This window comes from Galleria mellonella, unplaced genomic scaffold (genome assembly GCF_026898425.1).
Source record: "Galleria mellonella isolate WM207_F2 unplaced genomic scaffold, CSIRO_AGI_GalMel_v1 utg57, whole genome shotgun sequence".
In the NCBI taxonomy this organism is placed as follows: Eukaryota; Metazoa; Arthropoda; class Insecta; order Lepidoptera; family Pyralidae; genus Galleria; species Galleria mellonella.
The window spans coordinates 5,134,585-5,161,633 of NW_026442119.1; the positions used below are offsets into that span (position 1 = coordinate 5,134,585).

General features: G+C 31.4%; 2 protein-coding genes across 2 annotated transcripts; both read right to left on the reverse strand.

The window, feature by feature from the left end:
- Positions 1 to 4,028: 4,028 nt before the first annotated feature.
- Positions 4,029 to 7,002, reverse strand: LOC113509899 (uncharacterized). Its single transcript, XM_026893326.3, has 3 exons — positions 6,318 to 7,002; positions 5,359 to 5,688; positions 4,029 to 4,580 (listed from the first exon to the last, which is right to left on the reverse strand). Exons 1-3 carry the CDS (start codon positions 6,974 to 6,976, stop codon positions 4,400 to 4,402), a joined length of 1,170 nt encoding a protein of 389 aa, XP_026749127.2. The 5' UTR covers positions 6,977 to 7,002; the 3' UTR covers positions 4,029 to 4,399.
- An 83-nt stretch (positions 7,003 to 7,085) lies between these two features.
- LOC113509898 (uncharacterized) lies at positions 7,086 to 11,238 on the reverse strand. Its single transcript, XM_052899407.1, has 4 exons — positions 11,132 to 11,238; positions 8,707 to 9,075; positions 7,956 to 8,255; positions 7,086 to 7,380 (listed from the first exon to the last, which is right to left on the reverse strand). Exons 1-4 carry the CDS (start codon positions 11,236 to 11,238, stop codon positions 7,086 to 7,088), a joined length of 1,071 nt encoding a protein of 356 aa, XP_052755367.1.
- Positions 11,239 to 27,049: the final 15,811 nt, after the last annotated feature.

Below are 27,049 nucleotides of genomic sequence, written 5' to 3' on the forward strand. Positions count from 1 at the left end.
CAGTCGCGATATTTTTTTATTGTTGCAAATAATTGGATTAACAAACTTCCAGAACAGCTCGATTTTTTAAATTTGAACTTGAAATTGTTTTTCCGACACAATATAAATAATAAATATACAAATGTGCGTTGCTTGATAGTTAATCTTTTTGGATTAAAAATCAACTTTTTGCTAAGCATAATCTATAAGTAAACATTTATTTTTGATAATGCAGGGTAGTTGCAAAAAATATCGTTATACCCTAGAACTTACAAAACTTCTTGTATAATAGTGCGTTCGCATCGTTTTGTAGTGATATATACCTATATGTTGTACAGTAATATACGGGTATCGTATACTTGTATACCTAGTTTGGATATTACAGAAGTATATTTTTAATTCGATACACTTCCATCATCTTAAAATAGGTCACACATATCGCTACAGAAAATGAACTAATGTAATATAGAAATATAGTTCATATTCGCTTGATTTTACATAAGTGTATACCATTACTTTATTGCTCATATGAATAGATCACAACACTATAGAAACACAAAATCACCTCTCCACCATAATTTTCTCATAGCAAGCCTTTAAAGACACGTTTATCCGTGTACAAAACAGTACCGAGTTTGCCCTTGGCTAAATGGTATCTTGTTTACTGCAACACGATTGCGAATCTTGAATCCTTTCAGACTCACTCAGTCGCCTTTGATAGTGCGCATTAGATGAACATTAAATATACAGAAGAAGTATGTGTTGAAAGAAACTCTCGGTGCCTTGAGGCATTTCAAACTAGCGTGCCTTCTGCGTTTTATATACCAGTCATTATCATTTTATCCATTAGACGTCAAAGCTCTGTTATTATAAAATTGTAAGGGCAAGCAATGATCGCCTGTACATATGTGATTATTAAGGAGTGCTTTTTTTTATTTGAGTTTCGACCACTCAAATTGATGCTACAAAATATGGAGCGCTTTCAACGTTACATTCTGTGACGAGATGATTGGGTATTTGTTTTTTAACTGTGTTTAAAGATTAATGACCATCTGATTTGTATTGTAATAATACTATCCACTAAATTACATATGATTGTAAATTACATATAAGGAAATGTTTAAGGTTGAAAGTATTTATTAAAATATATATATTTTATTTCGCAAAAACATAGCAACTTCAGCCATGACAAAACAAATCAATGGGTGAAGATATTTCGATATACAAAATATATTATAAATACTTATTTGAATTTAGAAACCGCATTTTTGTGTCTAAAAGTAAAAATTGCTTAGCATTAACCTACGTGGTTTTCAAATCCTAATAAAACATGTCTTTTCTGTAAATTTTGTAATAATAAATCCTTATCCTCAATATTCTTAAAAATTTTATAAATGTGAAAGCATGTTTGTTTGTTTGTTACCTCTCAACGGCTGAATGACTGTGAAATTTGATGTACAGAAAAACTCGCGGGTAATAGCAAGTGAAAAATTAAAAAATGTGCAAGATTTTATTTTACAAAAGGAGACAGTGGCTTTAAGTATTATACTATCAATATATGGCTGACAGGACAGTAAGTAAATCCTAAAGATTGTAAAAAGAGGTATCGAAGCGGTTTAGAATTATTGTCATAATCTTGTCACATAGTTACATTAAATACAAATTGAGATTTCACATTTTGTGAGTCGCTTGAAAATTCAAATAATTTCACGGAATATTTGAGTACAATAAATTGCTTTCACAAACTCTCAATGCAATAATTTAATTTTAATGGGAAAATTCACTTAGCATATATTTTAAAGAGAAGACTCTGGTATTTATAAGACGAACAATACATTTCGGGAGCTGCCACAGAAGACCATTTTCGCATAACAAAATGAGGCTAGTAGTTCATTAAAAAGATATATGCGGTCATTATGGAACATTCCTACAGAGTATAACGCTAATGTCGACCTACTAGTAACTTATTGGACTATTCTATATGTAATATAATAATATAATTGGAGAGTAAACACTTTTATTATAATTATCTGTTATTATGACAACATAATAAAAGAAAACAATACAGATATTTTCTTTTGGGATGATTTAAAAAAATATAAATGCATATATAATGTTTTTATGTAATCCTATAATATGTGAAAGTGACTTTGTTTGGTACTTTTTGGCATTTTTTATTTAGCATAATGTATGATACTTGATATGGAAAAGAATATACTTTGTCTTATTTACGATAATTCACATGGGTACGCTTGTCCCACTCACGTTATTGCTACATAGTAGTATTGTTTGCATAACTGCGTTCCGATTTAACGGTTATTGATATAGTTATAAAATTGCAGTGTGCGGAAGCATAACATTTTAGTTATTTTGAAGAGCATTGCGTAAGGAATGCAGTGATTTTTTTACATCACTGAGGTAACAAACGAGCATACGGCCAGCCTGATGGTAAGCGGTTATATATGTGTAGTTTATGAATGCATGCAATGCCAAAGTCATTACGCGCGCGTTGTTGACCTTGACGAAACTTATTTACCTCTTTTTTTAATAATAATTATATAATTTATTTGCTGAAAAATACGGTATACAGATGGTAGTAATAATATGTTAGGAACAGTCGTGTTTTGCCAAAACAATGGCATGCAAAATTTTAATATTTAAGGTAACTTCTTTTCAAATACTATTAACTATTATTTAAAGAAACTTAAGCTGTATTCTCTTGGAAAAACCTTGACAGGGAGCTAATACTGAGCCGTTCATGGAAGAAAACATATTTGAAACCGCGATCATCTAGACTCTCAAGTATATGGTGAATTCACAGTAGATAACGAGCTGTAACGATGGTAGAAAGTGGCCGTAAATTCCATAATCGCCACAGTATTTTCTGTAATGTCTATAGTCCATTTAATGTCTTTCCATCAAATGGACATTCAGCTTGTTTGCATATAAAATTTGTATATAAAAGTACAATCTAGTATGATATTTATTTTAAAAGCATACATTTTCCATGCAATATCAAAATCAACAGCGCTATCTGCAGCGAGAATTCCTACCGGAATGAAGCATAAAGGAAGAAAACTGGAGGCCACTTGAGCTTTCGCCCTGCTTTGCGATGATACGAGTAGCTACGTATAAAAAGCATTTTGAAATATTCAAGCCGTTTCATTTGAAATCTCTAGATAAAATAACGGAATAAACATAACATTTCTGTGTTACTTATTAACTTAATTTTTTTTCGTCAGGTTTGAATTTATTGTTTATTGACAATATTTTGAGAACTTAAAAAAAAAAACAAGATTTAAGTTAAGAAACTAGCTCTCAATTTCCATCTTAAGATACAAAAGATTGACTTCAACTAAATTAATACACGGGAGTTACTATTATCCATTTAAATAACATAAAAAAAGCATTCGGAATATTTTCAACAATTACTGCAATAATATAATAGTTGCCATTGTTCTTTCAAATAATAGGAAATATATTTTTAATTATATAGAAAATACAAAATATAAATGTATAAAGAAATATCAATAAACACAGCTGATTCCAGATCAGCGGTTCAGAGTTTTACTTGAGCGTAGACATGAGTGTTTCCACTAGATGAAATTCTTCAAAGGGGGAACTCTACAACCGTAAAATTCAATTAAATTATATCTGTGTAAGGCTCTAGGGCTTACTCAGGTGATCCCAGCTACTTTCGCGACGGTCGTATTCCTATGCAGTTGACTGCATAACTTTAAATTCGTATATACAATTTTATTTCTCGTTGCAACCCATTTGAACTTACTTTTTATGATATATACTGAAAAAAATATTTTTAATAAAAATTATCTAAATACGACGATAAATAAAATCCAAATATTTAATTAATGAAGTCATTAACTAGAAATAGTTACAATTCTGTCATTAGTAGTAGTAATATAAGACATCTATTATGTTCTTAATTTTTGGGGAGAATTACACACTAGAATTAAATAATTGTAAAAGTCACATTCATAATGATGTCAATATATTTTTTTTAAACAACTTAGGTTTGATATCTCATTTTTTATGTTTTAACCAGGTCAATATTTCAATGCTGTACCCCACATGAAACTTTCAATAAAGTACTTAGTGTCGCTTTGTCAGTTAAAGAATAAAAATGTTCAAACTCCGCCTCAAATAATAAATTCACAATTACTACATTCATAAAATAAATATTAGAATATGATCTTCAAGTTTTAATAATATGTATATTAAATATATAATAATATCGAGTTAAAAAAAATATTGGATTATTATTTGACTAAATTACAAAAAACAACAAAAAATAATAAAAGTGAATGTTGTTTCACCTTTACATGTCACCGTAAAAAAAAAATCAGTAAAAATAAAATAAAAATATATTTAAAAAAATATTATTAGAAAGCCAATATCAATGTCAATCAGTGTCGTATATAGAAGCAATAGCATCATAGTTACAAAGATCGCTGTCACAAAATGTCCACCAATAGTTATATAATGGGCCTTTGATACATCCTCTCCAAATATATCCATCACTTTTAATAGCTTTAACAACGCATATTTCATCTTTTTTGCACTCATGTATAGGTAGTGTACCGCTGGAAATAGAAATATAATAATAGATAAAAAGAAAAGTTATTGTGATGAGGATTATCAAATTTTCAGTATATGTAGCATACTAATTTCAAATTGTATAAGTATCTTTTAAATTTCATACAAAATAATCAATTTTTGTTTTGTTTTGTTACTTTACGAGTGGTTTTATGTAAGCACTTATGTATCATATATCCTATTAATCTTACTATTACAATAAAATCGTAACTAGGCAATATCTGTAAAATATTTAAAAAATAATTATATTCCCTTTTTGTTCTAATAAGACTAATAAAAGCCAAAATATCATACCAATACTATTTTTTAATTTTTTTTTTTATTTGTATATATGTCTTTCTATCTGTCGGTATGTTTGTTGCGGCATTACGAAAAAACTGCTATACCAAATTGGATGAAATTTTCACAATTGTATTTCTAAAGATCTAATTTAAAATCTGGTATTATTTTATATTGATATGCCCTTTAGAAATTGTTTACATCATTGGTTTTTTTCTGTTTTTAAAATCCACGTGTATGAAGTTGCATGCAAAAAGTTAGTTAATTAATATAAAAAATGTGAGTTTCTAAGAATCAATTAATTGATGTTTGTTAGTTTTTCACGCAAAAAATACTGAACTGATTTGAATGAACTTTGCTACTCGGACAGGTTATATTCTAATTTAGCACATAGGATACTTTGTACTGATTTATGTGTTCTAGTTATTAATATAAAAAAATATATAACATCGACTGAAATTATGTATACTTTTTACAAGTACGTACACATTGCCCTCAAGGCAGTTAGCTTTGTCGAGTATATCTCCTGTACTAGTTGTCATATTGACTTCACATTTCAAGCACGACATATCCTTAAAGACTGATTTTCTAAAATGTCTTGTACGTGATAGCTCAACGACATTCTCAATCCAATCTCGCTTCTTTGAAAATATGTATGGCATTTCAGAAATTGATATGTAGTTGCATAGATTACACGAACACACGTATGTAGTTAGGTTGTGATTCGTATTGAAACAGCCGCGATCGATTATCCCAAATGGAGTGTGCAGTGAATAGCAAAGGTCGTCGTCGCGTGCACATATCGTCGATGAAATTCTGTTGAAAATAATTATAGCGCTTGTTAAATTATTATTGATTTTATTATAATTGATAATGAGATGACTTTGTACAAGTCTGTTTGGACATCTCTGTTCGACTCGTGTTCCTACTTCAAAAAAGTGGCAGTAAAATTACAGGGTACGTAGACATGACACCATAGAGTGGAATCATAGGTTTTTTTTAATGGATAATAATAAAATGGTAGCCCCACTCGCGCCATCGGTATATACCGGCGGGGCACCAGTGAAGGATGATAGGAGAGGCTAAAGTAGGTCAGTTAGCCCATCGTGATGAATTCAACAAGAATTGTTCACAATGGTTTCCTGGGGGAACCAAGTAGAGGTCGACCTAATAAGGCATATTGTTAGCAATGGGGCTGTCAAACTCCATTGCTTACAATCCTTTTCCCCCCAGTGAAAACATAGTATGTTCTATTATGCCTCACCTATTATGGCTACGGTCATCATTTTTCATCAATATGGTCGTCAGCTTGTTTAAATTTAAGTATTTTATAATATTGTAATAATTATTTTGATAAATGAGATTATAAACACTCTGAATAAATATATAAATAATTTAACAAGAAAAATACTAATATCTACTCCACTAAGTTTACATAAACATACAATTTGTTTTTAGGATCATTGCAATTCTCTGATACAACATTATTGCACGCTATGCATGATCTTCTTGAATCAAGGATGTCCAATCCGGATGCATTCAGTGAATATGCATCCACATTTTGCAGTATATTAAAGTCCTGTTGATCTGTTTCAAAAAACAATAAATTTTTTGATAGATGGATCAATTCATTTTTTTCAGTTACTTCAAAAAAGTCATCTGAAGACTGTGCTAAAGTTTCATTTTCATTTATAAATGTAGTTGAAGTAGAATTATCTTTTAAAGGCATTGTATTGGTCAAAGACGTAATACTAGAGTTATCATAATTAAATATGGTTGACGCGGTATTCACGTAGTACAATAAAGTGCTGCGAGTAGGAAGTTTTAAAACATTATTTTTAATGGCCTCGATATTTGATATAGTAGTGACTTTAGTAGAGTCAGTGTCATATAAGTCATTAAAAATCTTTTTTACATTTTTAATTAGGAATGATACTAAATATCGATCATCAACAGTCGCTGTTTCTGTAACATTATCTTCAATTACTTCTTCCAACTGTCTTCTAAAATAACGTAAATATTTCTTACTTTCTGTAGGTTCAATTTCTTCAGATTTTATAGCAGATATCGTATTAATATATACGACAATAAAAATTAATCTCATTTTAAATACTTCAAATAATAAACAGAAACTAGTACATTGTCTTCTTAAAAATTGACATAAACAAGTGACATTGTATTTATTATTTTATAACAAATAAGGTTTCATATTTCTACAGATAAAAAACACTCAAAATCAGTAAAATAGCCGTTGTTATGTATTGAATGTTAACTACATAACTTCTAGATCTTGACAATTTTTTATTCAAAAAACTATATACAAATTCTCTTAAATGAGTTTTTGATTTAGGATTTTTAAATTCTTTACTGTTGCATGATGTTTTGTTACATAAATAATACATGGAATTAAACACTGGCATTTGTGTACACCCTCTAGATACATAATTTAGTTTATTGTCAATATTTACATAGCATAATTGATTGCGTCCGCAAACCATGTAGTCTGCACTGCAAGAAAAACAAAAATGTATAATAGGATATTTATTATATAAACTAAATCTAAAATATATTATATGCAATACTCAATTAACAAAACTTTTACTAATTATGCTGAGTTGCAGTTGCGTATATATCTCATTAGATATTTAACCTAAAAGTTGGTCAACTAATTCGGACTTGACAGAATCTTCTTTTTTATGCGTGTCACTAACACTAATATCATCTAATAATAATCAATAATCGCAAATATCACAGTGAATAAAATGAATAATGAATTATTTGTTGCTTTAGTCGGTGCTAGCTTTGACAATGAGAACATTTTAATAATATTTCTTATTAAGTTATAAGTTTGTCCGGTAATTCTGATTATAAATCTATAATTGTATTGATTTAGGTAAGTTTAGCATTATTAGGTGTAAAAGTTTATTAAATATTTTGATATTTTCTCCCTAATACTTGTAAATAGCTAAACGGATTTAAATACAATTCGACATATAGACAGACAATAAGCTTATGTTTTTTATTCTAATTCACGGGAAAGATTTACCAATTATGTATAGTTTAAACCAAAAAACCGTACTTACTCTCGACCTAATCTACAATTTTTATCAGATACTTCACTAGTTCCTGTAGTATCACAAACTTTGCATAATAAATCTATTCCTGCCAGTGGTTTTTGAAAACGTATGTTATCGTATCCCCAGTCACTGATTTTATTATAATCGTAATAAGTAGAATCATTCCATGGCTTATCATTGCATAAATAACATTTACACACAAACGTCCTGTTTAATTTTTTGGGAACAATACAACCTCTTCTAATGAAAGAAAAATTAATTTCTGTAAAACACACTTCAGTTTCTGCACATTCTTTTTTGAGGAGTCTAAAAATAAAAACGTTATATTTAATTAAAATTGTACAAAAAATAAAATTCTAATCTTGTATTGTGTTTATTTATTTTGATATTTTCTTATTTTAATTTTCTTTACATCATCGTCATACCAGCTATTAACTGTCCGTCACTGAACATAGGCCTCCCTCAGAGACTGTTTTTATCATTGGGATGTTTTGCCAGTAGTTGCTATGCTTGGTAACTATAGTTGCCAACCTACCTTGGTTAGCAACCGCAGTTAAACTTTGGTGATATTGTAAGAGGGTCGCTAGCACCCATCCTTTGACCATTAAGTTCCCTTAGTCGCCTCTTATGACACCCACGCGAAAGAAAGGGGTGGCCCATTCTATACCAGGACCACATGATGATATATCTCTTACGCACACGCACATAAAAGTAAAAATAATAAACTAAAAATATAAGATTAGAGAAAAATACTTACGAAGATCCCCTATAACAATTTTCATCTAACGCCGAAGTTCCATTTGCAAAACACGAAAGACATTCCATTCCGCGGTAAGAAGTACTATTCATAGCGCCCCTTGTTTTTCTTATTATCTCAACAGTCCTATTCTTATTTCTTTCTCGCTCTAAATTTTTATATAAATTAAAATTTTTCACAAAAAGTTTTTTGAGTTCATTATCATCAAATTTTTCATCGTTCACAGTAATAGCCGTTGTAATTACGGACTGACCCAGAGTTTTACCGAAATTGTTTTCGTGCTGGAGTCCTGATGCAATTTTCCTTTGTTCTTTAATAATACCAGAGTCGCCCATAATCCTGTGGTATAATGAAACTAATATAAGAAAACTGAAAAGATTTGGGTTATTTACAGTTGGCATATTGTTGGTTAGCTCCTTTAAGCCGTGTAGAAATGACGTTTCATATAATGTTGCAGCCTTTTTGAAATAGAATATTATTTTTAAGAAAGCGGCCTAAACATTGAGGTTGCAGCACTGAATTTTCTTAATAGAGGAAAATGAAGAAATCCTGATTAAATAAGGAAGATTAAATGAGTAATTAGGGATTATCTTTTTAATAACATGTTTTACACTATTATTTATAAATAAATACTGAAAAATGTCAGTGAGTGCGTCACAATCATCATACTTATCAATCATTAATTGCCCACTGCTGGACATAAGCCTCCCCTATAGACTGACATGCGTACATAACAATAATGTTTTTCATAAATGTTATTAAAGTTATAACAAGGTTATATTCTTGTTGACTTAAGTATTACAAAATTTATATTAAATTTATTTTGATTCAAAGGTAATTGTATTATGTTTACAACATATTATTTGTGAATAAATTACATATATCAGTAAAAAGAAAATGGAAAGTTCTAATAAAAAATAATATATTATTATAAGAATATATTTTTATTATGTTTAATAATATTCATATATTAGGTCTGAAAGAAAAAGAAAATATTATGTTTCAGTATATATCATCTTTGTACAAAGGTAATTAACTTTAATACTAAACTAATATAGTTACTAAATATTTATTCATTTATATTATTTTATTCATATGTATTTAATCATTGTAGATTCTGTTTATCACTATATGTGTTTATAACCTTTATATTTATTATAACAATTATTCAAATTCTGACAATATTCAGATAAACACGATAAAATATTGCTAATGGACGCTATTATAATCAAAAACATGCTACTGTTTCTTTGAAAATGTATTAATCAAAAAATATACAGAGAAATTATACGTTGTAAGTTCAGGTCCATAAAACAATAAAATAAGCGAACGGATTATTAAGTAAATTGCGGAAATTCATTCACCTACAACATCGAATCAAAATTTTACACTTGCATCAAAATCTTATATGGAAGTTGTTTTGCATGTAATTTTTAAAGTTCTTACAGTGAATTTTGTTCAATATAAAGATTAAAAAAGAGGGGTTCTCAATTCACCCGTATTTCTTTTTATTATTTGTAAGTGTATGTTACGCGATGTTCATTTTTTTAATATATACATAAATACTTCCAGTTAGGAGGACTATCATCTTTGATATTAACAATTGTATAAAAATTTAAAACAAAATTTTATGACATTATTTTAATGACTTTGCCAGTGCAATGATTTAACACACGACCTTACCTTTCGTAGGTAGTGGGTTATATTTCTGCACATTAAAAAAAAATTAATAAATGTACTGCTCTGGTAGGTTTACATATATAACTTGTATATATTTAAATATTTTTATCTATATATATATATATATATATATATATATATATATATATATATATATATATATATATATATATATATATATATATATATATATATATATATATATATAATTCATAAATTATTTACTGCAAGATAGCGTCAAGCTAGAGCTATAATTTTAACCAATAATGATCTATATGAATTTGCAAAACGAGTAGAGGTGTAAAGAGTGAGCCATGTAGTATATAATTTGCAAAAGAGGTCCGCAGGCAAGTAATGTTGTTTGAATATATGTCGATGTATTTATAATTCACATACCCATTATCTATTTTATTTTCTTTCATAGTGGCCTATCGTTTGGTCTTTCGATTAATATTAATAGAACATATTAAATAGAAAACGTATATTTTTTATATAATTTTTATATATTCGTATCCCGCGGTTTTGCCCGCGTAAATTGTATATAAAATAACTTGTTCTAATTTAGGATATAAACGATCTGATATTAAATTTTAATCAAATTTATTTTGTGGTTTTTGCGTAAAAGAGTGTAGCATACTTATAAAATTATATATTTTATTTATTTTGTAAAAACACGCAGACAAGCGTAAATATTATATATATATATGTAATACGGTCGGTCGCGCACGCAGCTTGTTTGATGTACCTATGCGCGCGCAGGACGCGCAAGCGCTCGGCGACTACGGGTTGCGCGCGCAGGCCGCGCATGCGTATATGTAAAAAAGAATGTGTTGTTGGCGCCACGGCACACATATCGTCTTAATATTATACCTTTTTTATATTTTCTATTGTTCTCCTTCTTTACAATTATATTACTATTATTACTGTATTAATAAACGTTTACATTCTACAAATATTATACATCCTCTTAATACCATTTGCTTTACTGGTGACCTCCAACTGTTCACGAATATCAAGATGAGCGTAGAGCCAGGCGCACAGAACATGGAATCCTGCCGTGTGGGAGTCAGGGTACCTCCATTCTACCCTGAAAAACCTGCTTTGTGGTTTGCACAATTAGAGGGGCAATTTCAACTAGCCACCATTACTGCAGACTCAACGAAGTTTTACTACGCTATAAGCCAATTGGAACCACAATATGCAGCGGAAGTAGAAGATGTCATCACAAACCCACCGACGGCTAACAAATACGACAGACTTAAAACTGAACTTATTAAACGATTGTCAGCATCGAGAGAGAAGAAGGTTAAACAACTCCTCATTCATGAAGAGCTTGGTGATCGCAAACCTTCTCAGTTCGTCAGACATCTCCAGAATCTTGCTGGGCCTGGGGTGCCGGAAGAGTTTTTACGTACTATATGGACCAGTCGTCTACCAACAAGTACACAGACAATTATTGCATCACAACCGAAAGCCTCACTAGAAGAACTAGCCGAGTTGGCAGACAGAATACATGACGTTGTACCTCCAATTCTGCAAGTAGCATCCACATCGGTAGCAACATCTTCTGGTATGTCTATTAATTACTTAAACCAGCAAATAGAAGAGCTTACGAAACAATCAAATATTTCAGGCACATGGTAGAAGCACGTGACTTTATTATTTATACAGACCATAAACCCTTATGTTTCGCTTTTCACTCAAGAAAGGAAAATTGCTCTCCAAGACAGTTCAGACACTTAGACTTCATTTCGCAGTTTTCAACAGATATCAGGCACATTTCAGGTAAGAATAACGTAGTAGCTGATACCCTTTCACGAGTAGAAGAAATAGTTCAACCAGTGGACTTAGAGCTGTTAGCGAAAGCACAACAATCCGATCCAGAACTACAGCTGCTACTGAACAGCAACACATCACTATATCTAAAAAAGATTAAATTGCCAGGTACACTGTCTGAACTGTATTGTGATGAGAAAGACAATGCTGTGAGACCATATGTTCCAATGAAATATCGCCGGCGAATATTCGAAAGTCTTCATTCGCTTAGTCATCCAGGAGTAAATGCTACCTCCAAACTGGTAGCAGAGAGGTACGTCTGGCCAGGGATAAAAAAAGACTGTCGAGAATACGCAAGGACTTGTTTGGCTTGCCAAAGATCAAAAGTCACTCGTCATGTCTCTTCACCTCTGGGTACATTCAAGCTTCCAAAATCGAGATTCAGTAATATTCACATTGATCTTATTGGACCTCTGCCACTGTCACAAGGATATCGATACTGCCTTACAGCCATCGACAGATTCACTCGCTGGCCTGAGGCAATACCACTCCAGGATATCACAGCTGAAGCAGTGGCCAAGGCTCTACTAAATGGATGGATTTCTCGATTTGGCTGTCCTCATACTATTGTCTCACTCATGCCTGTTCAAAAAATTATCTAAACTCATCGGTTTCCAACATAGAAGAACGACCGCCTATCACCCTTCATGCAACGGCCTTATAGAAAGGTTCCATAGACAATTAAAGGCAGCAATTACTTGTCATGCCAATTCTAATTGGGTGGAATCTCTCCCTTTGGTACTGCTTGGGATTAGGAATGCATACAAGGAGGATCTTCATGCTTCATCAGCCGAACTTACATACGGAGAAACACTTAGGCTACCAGGAGATTTCTTCCAATACGAGGAAAGTACTATCCCAGATGTAACTGATTATTTGTCACGAATACGTTCATTCGCTAAAAGGTTACAGCCCACAGCGACATCGTATCATGGCAAAAGATCTGTTTTTGTATATAAAGACCTCAAAACAGCCACACACGTATTTCTTCGGGACGACACTTGTCGCAGACCTCTAACACCTGCTTACACTGGGCCACACGAAGTACTAGAAAGAACAGACAAAGTCTTCAAAATACTTTTACGTAATAACCCTGTCACAGTATCTATAGACCGAATAAAGCCAGCTTACATATTGCATGACATTAACACATACAAGAGTACAACCACACCAGACACACACACATCTAGTAATCAATCATCAAGCAATCACACACAAAACAATCATAACACAACACACAATACAAACACTTCTTCCACAAATTCGCCACAACACACTACGCCTAACAAAACTGGAAGAAATGATATCCGCAAGACGAGATCAGGTCGTACTGTTCACTTCCCTAAATATTATTACCCCGTGAGACGGTCTCTGGAGGGGGGTGATGTAGCATACTTATAAAATTATATATTTTATTTATTTTGTAAAAACACGCAGACAAGCGTAAATATTTTATATATATATGTAATACGGTCGGTCGCGCACGCAGCTTGTTTGATGTACCTATGCGCGCGCAGGACGCGCAGGCGCTCGGCGACTACGGGTTGCGCGCGCAGGCCGCGCATGCGTATATGTAAAAAAGAATGTGTTGTTGGCGCCACGGCACACATATCGTCTTAATATTATACCTTTTTTATATTTTCTATTGTTCTCCTTCTTTACAATTATATTACTATTATTACTGTATTAATAAACGTTTACATTCTACAAATATTATTCTCTCTTAACATCATCCGCTTTAAGAGTAACAAACGTCTATCCTCACAAACTTTCGCATTTATAATATTAAAATTTTTACTCATATGTGTATTTGCAAGTTTTATATTAATATGTTAAAAAATATTATACTATCGTTAAAAAATCTGTTGTGATGCAATATGTCACTATAAACGTGTCACTCTGTTTTTATACATGAAAATAAGCTTTGTCCATTGAGGCATCAATTTGCAATAACCAGTAATGGATGGCTGTTACCTATTAGTTCAAAAAGATTTGTATATAAAATAAAACAACAATTGCTATAAAAAAAATTAATAAAAATTAATAATTTCATCTTTTTGCACTATTAAATATAACTTATTTTTAATAAAAATGATTCGATAACTATACGACCATGAACTTAACAATTACGTTTCCCAAAAAAAGGAACTTTTAATCCGTAAACTCTATTCCCTCCTCAACAATTAGTGGAAGCTAATTTCTTAAGTCAAGTTATTTGTTCTCCTTGAACAATTTATTGGTGCTGGGGCGGCGGACAGCGGAACTTTAGAAGAATCCGACTTGGGATGTATAATTCGACCTAATTTTAAAACTTGTGCAATTTAAAGGCTCTGATACGGCGCCAGTACATCTGGAGCTAGTTTCCGATTATGTTCGACTTATTATTACTTAAGTGTGTTGAAGATTAAGGAGTAATCTGTTTATATTATATTAAAAGTTCACTCTTTTTTCTGCTGATTTCCTGTATCTATCTTGATGTTCTTTATTAACTTGCAGCAGTCTTACAAATTTCTGTAAAAAGTAAAGTGAGTTTGTTCATTTACGTTTTTGGTGTCTTAAAAGGTTAACCAGTCTTGATCAAAATTGGTATACACGTATTATTTAGATAAAAAAAGGACATAGGGTATTTTTATTCCAGTCAGTTAACACCTTGCGAACGAAGTTGCAGACATGGCTAGTATATTATTATCCTCCACATAAATGTTTGCATAATAGAATAAACAGACTAAAAGATTAAGTTATTTTAGTAAAGCAAGCTAAGCTTTTCAGCTTATATAAAAGTTATATAAAGCTTACTGTTTTTTTCTTATTTTGCAGTAGTAATACATTATTAAGATATTATATTTAGTATTTGTCGATGTTTTTTAGAATATTTTCCAATTATTTATAATTTTGATAGAAAAAATAATCGGTAAAAAAATAGTAGAAGGCAATTATTTCGAGATAATAAAGTGAGTTATTTAGTTTTACACCTACATATTCGATATAAGTATATAAATGACACAATGAAAAGTAAATATCGCAGAATATATCCAGCTGTTAACCATACATTTAACATTGTATCCGGTATATTTTTCAAAATTATTCGAACATTAACTTCGTCACACATCAGTGGGCGCACCAACTGAGGCTTTACATAAATCCTCATCCGTAATTTAATGTCGCATAAAATCACAGGCCGGTTCACGCAGGCATCCCTCAGGCCCGTCACTGTACCGGACAGCATACACGTTTTTGCCACCCATTGTAAAGTTTTTTATTACCTGTAATTTAATATACTTACTGAATCGCCGTACAGTGCAGTGCAGTTTATGGTTTCATGGCCCTACTGTTTTGCATTTTGAAGTGTGCATCAAAAGCTTATATTATATATAAAAAATGAAGTAACACTTTATTTTTTTAATGTACCATAGCTTTGCTAAGTAACAAAAAAATAAATAATCTCTGTTCCAATTACGTCACAATATTAAAACTTTAAATTTTCATGTTATATCTAAACACCACATGTTTGAATTTAGAGATATTGTTTATGTTACTTCTAATGTATTCAAGCAAATAAAGTTATCATTAATTCATTCATAACTATAATTATTAATCCATTTATCATTCACTACTGAAAATAAAATTCTCTTATATTTTCTCACAATGTACGCGCAGCTATATTTCTCAACTCCCTGCAACAATTGGTCGTCATTCAATCTACTTCATCCTTGAAGGTAATCCCACGTTACGGTTTCCTCTACCAGCTCCTTTTTATCTCATCTAAGTATCAAATAAATGCCCTAATTATATATTTTTCTACTAATGGAAGTGTGAAAGGAATAATATTATTCTGGGGCTTTACATGAACACCATTTTATTTGGTATACGAAATAAAAAATAAATCAGTACCAAACAAAACGTGCTCTAATCTATATTATCATTTTAAAGCCAACCCCCTATTTGCCACGGAGGTTAAAAAATGTAAATCCCTTTTGCGTCCGAAGTTTAAAATTAAGCCTTTCGTAATGGAGTACTTATCTACTCGTGTTTTCATTTCGGACCCAGAATTCTTATAATAAGACCTTGTTTTTACGAAACATTTGGCAGGGCATGCAAACATTTGCTAGGAATATTAAGCAAAAGTAAGATAGAGATGTGGAAACAGGGATTACGAGTAGATGAGAGCACGGTAGGTAGTTGTTTGCAGAAGTGAAGATTATTTAGGATAAAGACTAAGTTTAAATTGTATTGTTATTTTCAGAATATTATTAATGTTGTTACACGAGAATCCTACCTACTTATTCACACAAAGACTACACGATAAGCGTAGAGAATCAAGTATCAAAGGCCTCTATCCTTAGATACATTCTATTGTTTCACCCATTACGTTTCTCCTAGTATCTAGATCTTTCGTTTTTGCATTGTAGATCCTTTTAGTCAATATTTTTATAATAAATAACGTAGCTAATGTAACGTAACGTAACGTAACGTAAATCAACTGGTTTTCACACTACTATATTATTATCTAGCGATCCGGCCTGTCTTTATACGAGTAGGTAGAATTTTTAAAAATAATTAATAGCCTATGTCATACGCTAATAATGCATTTTTATATAGATGAAAGAGTTTTTAAAATCGGTTGTAACATATTTATGTTCTATCGCCATGTTCTCTCGACATAGAATAGCCTCCCTCTTCCTTTCCCGTGGGTGTCCTAAAAGGCGACTAAGAAAACTTAGTCTTCGAGAGATGGACAGCAGCGTCCCTCTTTAAACATCACCAAAGCCTAACTGCGGTGGCAATCCTGCCAACGTGACAACTACTGGCAAAATTATTCCAATAGAGACCCCAACCTATGTTCAACAATAACAGTTAACGGCTGATATCATATTGATGATGATGATCTTTGTTTCTTTACTTAACTTACCTCCTACATATTATGATTCCCTATCTATAGAACTAATTATATTATTAATACAATAAAGAGAGATGGTAACAATAATGCTATAATCATCATTAGACTACACAACCGCAACCTCTTATTATTCAGTTATTCAGTACACACAGGTTGAATAGACCAGATATTAATGTTTCCCTTTGACAGTCACGCGGTATTAGCTTGGCATCAATATACGGAATGCCAATGAACTGCTTATTAATCTAGTTATTAATTATAAGATAACTAGTTGTAATGATAGTTTTGTAGGGTGATATTAATAGCAGTTAAAGCGTAGCGTTGTTAATATTTTAAGATACAAAGACGTAGGAGTGCCAAATTTGCTAACAATGTGAGTAAACAAGTACATTTAACAACGCAAAAACTCTTACAGTACTTTTTCCTATAGTAAACACACAAGCCAATAAATAAGGAGATATTTTCTAGTTATATAATCTATATTTACTACTATTATAAACGCGAAAGTTTGTATAGATAGATGTTTGTTACTTATTCAAGCAAAAACTTCTAAACAGATTTGAGTTAAATTTGGTATACAAATAGGTTGTATTCTGAATTATCACATAGGATACTTTAAATACTGATTTTGTCATGTAGGTCCCGGCGTAGATTAGCGCACCCCTTCCATTTCTGTGGGTGTCGTAAGAGGCAACTAGGGGAGCTTATGACCGAGATATGGGCAGCAGTGACCCTCTTAAAACATCACTAAAAGCCAAACTGTTGCCAACCCGCCTACTAACAGTGACAAGCGTGGTAACTACTGGACAAATCCTCTTTATGGTGGACATAGCCTTCACAGTACAGAGGATTCAGTACTGGACAGTTAACGGCTGATACAAACAAGCAAAATATACTGATTTACGTAGATGAAGCCCCAGGATACAACTAGCTGAAAATATTTGAATTCAGAATGTGTGGATCTCGTGTATATAGAATTTTCGTTGTAAGAATCAGTGTCTTAGTCCACAAAGGAATATAAAATTTATAATTATAAGCAATTTTAAGCAATTCTAATGCCTCTCCTCTCTCTTTGTGGGTGGTATAATGTATATACGCGTATTTGTTATAATTTTTTTGGAACTCACAATGGCAAGTAAGCTGACGGTCATTTAATGGAGAGTAGTAACTGTTGCCAATAGATATGAACAGTAACATGGGCATAACAAGGTATACTGTGTCGCTCAATTTATTTTTAGCAATATTGAAATGTTGAAAATGAAAACGTTTTGCGATACCAAATGCCTAATTGTTAACTTCTAACTTATTCTCAATAATTTGTTCTTAGAAACGTAACTAACACAAATATTATTTTACACGTGAAATGTGTCCATTATAACTAAGAAGTGTATTAGTATCAATAAGTAGTTTTGGTTTCTTTCATGTTAGGAACTAAATACGGGAAAATGTCGGCGATAATGAAAAACAGAAGTAACGCTCAGGGACAAGCATTAAGCGTGGAGATAACTCCCCAAGGGTTTATTAGGAAGTGGAACTTTGTCTCTTGTAAGTATCTGTGCTTTACTAAATATAGAACCGGAGATATATAAATTACAGAGTTCGGCACTTTGAGAGGCGGGTGTACTGATTTCTATAAACTAATTTATATAATGAATTATTGTAGTAGGAATCATATTTTACTAACTATATCCTGCGGCTTTACCCGCATGAATTAGTATATGAAGTCCTATACACTAAGTTAGGATATAAACTACTCGTGTACCAAATTTCATTCAAATCCGTTCAGTAGTTTTTGCGTGAAAAGGTAACAAACATCGTTACAAACTTTCGCGATTATAATATTAACTACCTTTTACCTGCGACTTCGTCCGCGTGACCGGAATATGTTTAATAACCGGAGTAAAAAGTAACTATAAGTATATAAGTATAATATTCTCCATTCAATATAGTACCTCTATACCAAATTCCATAGTGATTAGTTAAGGCGTTAAGAGGTAACAAACATACTTTCGTATTTATTAGTTAGGATAGGGTAATAATATATTTGAACCCGGGTCCCCGACACATTGGCGCGGCGAGGGATGCCGTGGTGGTTTTAGCTGGTAGGAGTCCGGCAGTACCTATACGCCTCCCCCGGGGCATATGGATCTGCATGATGCATTTCCCCACGATAAAAAAAAAGAAAAAAGAAAAAAAGTCATGATGTGCTTACTGACCTATCTTTTCACTCTCACTTATCATCCTTCACTGGTGCCCCGTTAGCGTATACCGTTAGCGTAAGCGGGAATACTATTTCATTATAATCCATTAAAAAAACCTTATCAAAGCCTCACTGCAATCTACTTACATATCGAAGCAACTACTGGAAAAACCCCCTAATAGGGGGAGGCCTATGTTCAACAATTGGGAAGTTAACGGCCGATATTATGATGATATGATGAGTCACAAACATCTAAACAACTTGATAAACTTTTATATTTATTATATTAGTAGGATAATTAATATTAATCATGACTATTATCAATATACAAATATTGTTATTCGAATCATAGTTAATTCTAAGCTTCTGGAAGGTAGATTAAATTACATGATTTAATTGGACAGCCATTTTGAGAAGCCATATCATCTAGTGGTAATATAAGGAATATCAAATTAGTTATTAATACAAGCAACATCCTATAATGACCTATTGCTGAATAAAAGGCGCTACTATTAAAATTAATTATGGATATATGTATGTTACGTTGCTAAATTCGGATTTATTAGCGTGATAAATATAAAAATCACAAATGTAAAACCAATGACATACCAATAAATAGATATAGACAACGCACGCAATCATTCCAATCTTATGAAAGCTGAACATACGGGTCGTATATTTTATATATATTAAAACGAGTTTTTGATTGCGTATCATATCTCTTTCGATAAAACTATTTATATTACTATTTTTCTCAATATTTTAAAGTTATTTTTTATATAATTGGATTTCATGTTGGAATTATAATTTAATTGGAAACCAAGTACCTAGTTTGGGATCTCTTAACAATGAACTAAATTGGTATCTAGGCAATGTGATAGGTACTCTTATGCTGATACTACCCCTACCCCTTTACTCATAAAAATTAAAACTTTTTTCTAACCTATGTATTTAAATTATTACATTATTTTACCACTTTATTAATTTACACTAGACGATTTATAGGGCGAGCATATTTAGACCGTATGGAAACATTGACAGGAAGGGATTAGTTTTAAAATAAAAAGTAATTTATATATATTTTGATTAATCGTAATAGCATACCACTGAATCCTTTAACTATGACTCATGTACAAAAACTTATATAAACCCTTGTAAAGTTATGTTATCCTATTCTTTTCAAATCTTTTAAGATGAAATATAGCATTTCTTATGACTTATTTATCAGGATAAACATTACGTCACCGAATTCCAAAGCCATTGATGTTACTCAATGAATTCTGCATCGCCTCCGTGAATCCACAGCAGATATAGTGTTACACCCTTGTGAGATTCTTGGCGTCATGGAGTTTTATTAGATGAAGGTGGTTAATTTGATGACAGCTTTAATACTAAATTTATTCATTTATAAACATATAAATTTGAAATATTACTTTTTAGGTTAATATATTATATAAATATCAAATATATCTGTACTGTAATATTTTATATACTAGATGATTTAGCATTACATCTCCAGTTAGTATTTATTGCGTAGATTTAATAAAAAAAAATTACAATCGTAGCATACAAAAATTTTCTTAGGCTTGTATTTTACAGTGGTAGGACGTTCAATCAACAGAGAATTATAATAAACATGTTTAAAAGTTATAAATCAAAATATTACAGTACTATGTAAGGATATATTTGATTTTTTTATTTTTTTTATAACACGCATGGCTCACAGGCTCAAAGGCTCATCTGATGGTAAGTGACTACCGCCGCCCATGATCATCCGTTATTGCGGGTATTCCAGAAGCATTGCAGGTGTGCTGCCGGCCTTTTATAAAGAAATATGCTCTTTTCTCGAAGATTATGATGTCGTATCGGTTCAGAAATACTGCTGCTATAATTGAAATGATAATCAAGAAATAATTAGAAATTACATTTGAAGTCATAACGCACGTTAATATTTCGAAGAATTGATATTGATGTATTAAATATTCGCTTTTTGATAGCCGCGAGTTTGATCAACTCTAATAGAGTTATTTTTATAGTGTAAGTTTCTTTTTTAAAAATATATTATGTTCGAAAATTTAACTTCCCAACAACCTAATATGACGGAATTAAATTACTCAATATTTAACATTTTTGGAACCTAGTAAAAGCAATTTACCTTTGGTACTTCATAAGTGTATATGTTCGTGTACATGTTTATATTCGTATAAGTATTATTTTATAATTAAAAAAATATATTTAAAGAGTCTATTCATTATTAAGACCCACTTTAAATGGCGTAGCATAATATCTTCAGTTAGTATTTATTACGTAGATCTTTATTAGAATAGTCGCATACAGAAATTGGCTTAGACTCGTATTTTATCAATTAAGATGTTCAATCAACAATGAATTATAATAATTTTAATCGCCTTCATATAGGTGAATAAATTTTACCTTCTCCATAAATTACTTAATTAATAACCTCATCTTTACCACAATCTACCGTAAAGTAACTCGATATCATCATGAACAGCCACCATAGTCCATTGCATCTTCGCTCGTTTCCCATACTGCTTAACACTTAAGTAGAAAATTTTATACGTAACTATATAGTTAACTAGGGAAACCCTGCAATTAAGCTGGTTTAAAAAGTGGTCATTTATCTATCGAAAATTTGTGATATAACTAACCTTTACTCGCGACTTCGTGACAGGAATATTTTAACATACCGGAAAAAAAATAGACTATAACATTTTTCATTTCATATAGAACGTCTATAGCAAATTTCATAGCGATTGGTTAAAATATTAAGGCGTTATGAGGTAACAAATACTCACTTTTATATTTATAATGATATTAAAGATGAATGTATAGTCAAAATTTAAATTAATTTATCACCGTCTAATTTCGCTGGTTAAATAGTTAAAATAAAACTATATTTGAGAATAGAGTAGATCTAATACATCTCTAATCTACTTTTTCATATTTTCATTATTTCACGAAAGTATTATATTTACCAGAGGGAGACTTTGTACAAAAGTCGATTGCTTGGATACTTCTGTCTCATTCGTGTTTCAACCGTAAAGCAGTTGTTTGCATGGCTGTGTTTCGGTTTGAAGAGTGTGTGATGGTCTCCCCCCCCTGTGTGTGTACCCCTTTATAAAATAACTACCCTCTAAACTAACCTACACATGGAAAACCTACAAAGCCTAAGAAAAGCCTACGAAGGCTTAACCTAATGAAAACTCATGAAAATCTAATGAAAACTTACCCTAAGGAATGGCCTAACACCCTCAATATAACCCCATACCTATATTGCCTTATATACCCCAAACACCCTATGAATCATATAACCTTTACAATAAACATATAATATTGAACAGATCTTATAGTAGAACACTTGATCATTTGGCCAGATAAATAAATGTGTGATCGTCTAGTAATGTAGGACCCGTTGTGTGTGTAGTAACTAAAAGGTTCTTTAATTGGTATATGATAGGAGTTAAATAATGAAGATGATTGATAAATCTTTAAGGATTAAGAATAATTAATGAATTATACTCATAATTCATGTAACAAGGAAGTTATGTTAATTTAATAGTAAATTACAGAATAACTGTAATAATAAAAAAAATGGGGGAGCGGTCGGGCCCCTCACACGCCCGGACCAGTGGAAGACTTTCCAACTATCTATAACTCTTCCTCCTAAAAGGTAGGGAAGGGTATTACTATTTATTAATGCACTCTGATGGTAATAAGGGAATGAGTATTCTCAGTTCCAAACCAAACATAAGTACATTTACTTCAACATTACAGTGGCTCCACCAGCCCCACGATGCTTCCAGTATAAATTAGTGTTTGCCAGAGGCAAAAGGATCGGAACTGAAATCCCAGGATCACTCCGACACGAGGGCTTACTCATGGGCGATGACCCTTTCAGTCCTATATGGCGACATAGAGATCACCCACTAACAGTACGAAACTGTTTCCCAGCGTCACCCTGTTACGAGCTTACTCAATGGGGGTTTCCCTTCGGCTCCACAAGAGATCAGACCAAGAAGTGAGATCACCCAGACACCAGAACTTACTTTGTTGGGACATAACCCTTCGGCCCTATAATGTGACATTAGAGATCACCTGTGAAGACAGTCCGATAGAGATGAAGATTTGTGTGATAGGGGATACCTTCCACACCCTGGAATTGGCCAAGCCATATAATGTTGATAATTGCTATATCATAACATAGCATTGTCAATTTAATATTATTTACTTAATACCAAGAATACTCAAGGTTCAAGTTAAATCTGTTGATTAGGCCGGAGCCTAAGAACGAGTAGTCCAACCCATAGGTCGAGAGCTACTAAAAGTAATGAGTGCTATTGAATGAACTATAAGTCCAGTCAATTATATATAATATTATTGTTGATTAACCACATTGTGAATTAACCAATTATTTATTCAGAGAGATATATCTAAAGGAACTATAAGTCCTTTAAAAGACACTGATTAATCACAAGTTAACAACGTCTCGTGAAATAACCAGTTGGGTTTTCTATAAGTTTGAGGACACTAAGTCCAACAAGCTATTATTGTGTTGAGAGTAATAGAGATCTTTTGTAATATTTGTAGAGGTTTGATTAATCACATTGTGAAATAATCAGATTAAATAATTATGTAGCTTTATAGAGAGGACTATAAGTCCTAATTGGTTGTTGTCATAAGTACTGATAAATTACACATTAAAGTGCCAGGTCAATTATTATATATAGGTATATAGGAAGGACAATAAGTCCTATTTGTGTATGTTGTAGTAGTAGAGGCAATATATTGCATAATTATAATGTGAAAGATATAGATTAAATATATATTTGTATAGAAAGGACAGTAAGTCCCATACAATTATTGTAGCTGTACTATAGTTATACTATATCTACTTCCTTTTAGTGTCTTAGTAAACCTATTTACTAAGAGGATTTCTCAGATAAACAAGTGTTTTAGTGTTTAAATCATCATGATTAAATCCCTAAGAAATTAGGTCTTTAAATAATTATCATATCATTTAAGTGAAATTTCTCATATAAATAATTCCAATATTTCCCCTACAGTTATTATAAAATAACAAAAAATATATAAATTTTCTATAGACTTAGATATAGAATCATAACGTGTATAATCTCCTTTTGTTTGACATCTGTCACATTAATGACGTATTGAATGACGTATTGATGTATTGAATTGAATTTTGATTATCTATCACAACTGTCAACGTAACAAATACTAGCAAGTTTGTTTATTTGTATTTGTTTAATATAATTAAATATAAAATCATCATATATCAACCGTAATATACAACTAAATTATCAGTGACATAAATAATCATGGTTTACACCAGAAATAATTAATAGTATCCAGTAATGCTGCAGTTTTATATTCATATCAGTAGTCAAGCTTACTTTCAAATTCAAGAATGAACAGAAGATTAGAAGTTTAACATTCTTATTGCAATTGTACTTGCAATAATATATACATACAGTACTAATTATCAAAAACATTCCTCAAATACATGTGTGGTGAAGATTTTCCCAATATGCTATCTATTTGATTCCTAACCTCTAATGTAAATTTATTAAAGAAGTGAATAATCAGTGTTAGTGTTTGCTTTATTAATATTTAAAGTAATTGTCCTAACTTGATATTAATAGGTTCATATCTCCTTGGATACAGCCCAACATATACAACTAACTCAATAATTAAATTTATAAAATACTAATATTATATTTTACTACTTGTATATCTCCATTCTATTCCCATAAAATATTCAAAATATGTATATTAAATATAAATCCAGTAAATATTCTCTAATATTAACCCTGTCTGAACTTGTCTAGTCAATATAACATGAACAAACAACACACATACAAACCTTAACGCCAGGACAACTTCCTTTCTATATATGAGTAAAATACATAGTCTCACAAGCGTCATACAGTACCAATTTTATACTGAACCTCATACCTAATTAAGAGTAACTATAGTCAGAGAATCTTTTAGTACTTTTATTACCATTAGGAAATAAATCCACACCTATAATATCAGCATAATTAAATATTATTAGAAACCAGTAATACATACAGAATTGTTATTATCAGCTTGCTTACTACAATAAAATCAATATTAAAGTTTATAACAAATCAAGACAAAATATCTACTTATACAATATAGGCTTGTTTACCATAAACACCCCACAGTCACATGAATTTATCTAGTAACACAATTAATAATGTATTAAAAGTATTACATTCACATAATATCACTTGCAACAGTTAAGCTGTCTCTTTGTACATCTGGTGTAAAACAAATCCCCACATGTAGTCATGGATAATCAAATATAGACTAAGAATCATTAATCTGGTCGACCGAGTAATGGTATAAAAACACTTCACCATGAAGCGTTAAGTATGAACAGATATTCCAAACCAACACTGTAATAGTGTAATAAATACAAATATTTCATCATCATCATCGTCTCAACCATCACCAACCCACGACTGAACACAGGCAATTTTCACCGACTATTACAAGGAATGGCCCGAGCCCCTGCATCCACTAACTCCCTGATCAACCTATAATAACTTTAGCTTGCCTGTCCGTTATAAATAAATAATTTTATATTAAATAATAAGCTGTCTTTATATAGGTGTTATAATCGCTTGATAGTTAATTCCTAAAGTAATCTCCAAATCTAAACAAGTACAACAATTTTGTAATAGTGGAACCTAAGTTTACATCAGCTTCACTGAATCAAAGTGATAAAGTTCTACTAAACAAATGTCTAATTAGGGTTTTGTATATGAATAGAATAACATAGGTATATATCATCATATAGATTATTCATCATCATCGTTATATTGAAGTCAAAATATTATCAAATGTGATAATATTTAAAGATTAAACGCATTACCTAAGCTTATATTGACTCTAGTAAATATGTATTTCAATAGTTGGTGGAAATATTAAGTATAGACATTGCCTGTGATCACAGTCAAAAATCTAACTACGTAGTAATAAATGGAACAAGCTCACCGGATTCTCCAGTCTTCTATTGATTAATTTCACACACTTAATCGATAGTGATACACTAAGATCTCAAACCCCTTCATCGATCCAGTCCCCCCTAGATCTATATCCCAGTTATTTTTTTATTTTATTGCGCAATTCCTAAAACACGACTCCCGCGCCATTTTCCTTTTTTTTTTTTTCTTTTATTGCGCAATTCCTAAAAGCGACTCCCGCGCGTCCGCCGATCTGCCGGCTCTCCCTTTTTTTTCTTTTTTTTCTTTTTTTTTTTTCTCTTCATCTAGTAATGTCATAGATTATGTCACCGAAGGGTAGATATTTCAATAATCAGATTTAGCCTATTATTCGAACTGAACTTTTCTTTAAATTCAATTTAATTATATGTTAACGTATTTTGGTATTTTCTATTAAATTGATTATCGAATTTATAAAACTTTAAAGGCTCTCATAAACCTTATTAAACTGTGTTGTATGCATCCTTTTTACACCTGATGAGAAAAAGGGTAAACTATAATTTGGTTAATATAAAATATAATATATTTTTGTTTAATTTATTTAATTTTCTTGTGACGTCCACTACACTTTGGAAACACATCAAAGGAGTTTCCCTTCTGTGTCAATATTTCATATATGGTAACGTCTTCTCTGTATACTATTGTGAACCTTGACTTTAA

Excerpts from the sequence above, each read along its gene's own strand:
- LOC113509899 (XM_026893326.3), bottom strand. The coding sequence starts at position 6,976 with ATGAGATTAATTTTTATTGTCGTATATATTAATACGATATCTGCTATA. Across the intron at positions 5,689-6,317 it reads AATGATCCTAAAAACAAATT|AATTTCATCGACGATATGTG; the intron begins GTATGTTTATGT and ends TATTTTCAACAG. Across the intron at positions 4,581-5,358 it reads AACTGCCTTGAGGGCAATGT|CGGTACACTACCTATACATG; the intron begins GTACGTACTTGT and ends TTCTATTTCCAG.
- LOC113509898 (XM_052899407.1), bottom strand. The coding sequence starts at position 11,238 with ATGTGTGCCGTGGCGCCAACAACACATTCTTTTTTACATATACGCATG. Across the intron at positions 8,256-8,706 it reads AATTGTTATAGGGGATCTTC|ACTCCTCAAAAAAGAATGTG; the intron begins GTAAGTATTTTT and ends TTTTATTTTTAG. Across the intron at positions 7,381-7,955 it reads AATTGTAGATTAGGTCGAGA|TGCAGACTACATGGTTTGCG; the intron begins GTAAGTACGGTT and ends TTTTTCTTGCAG.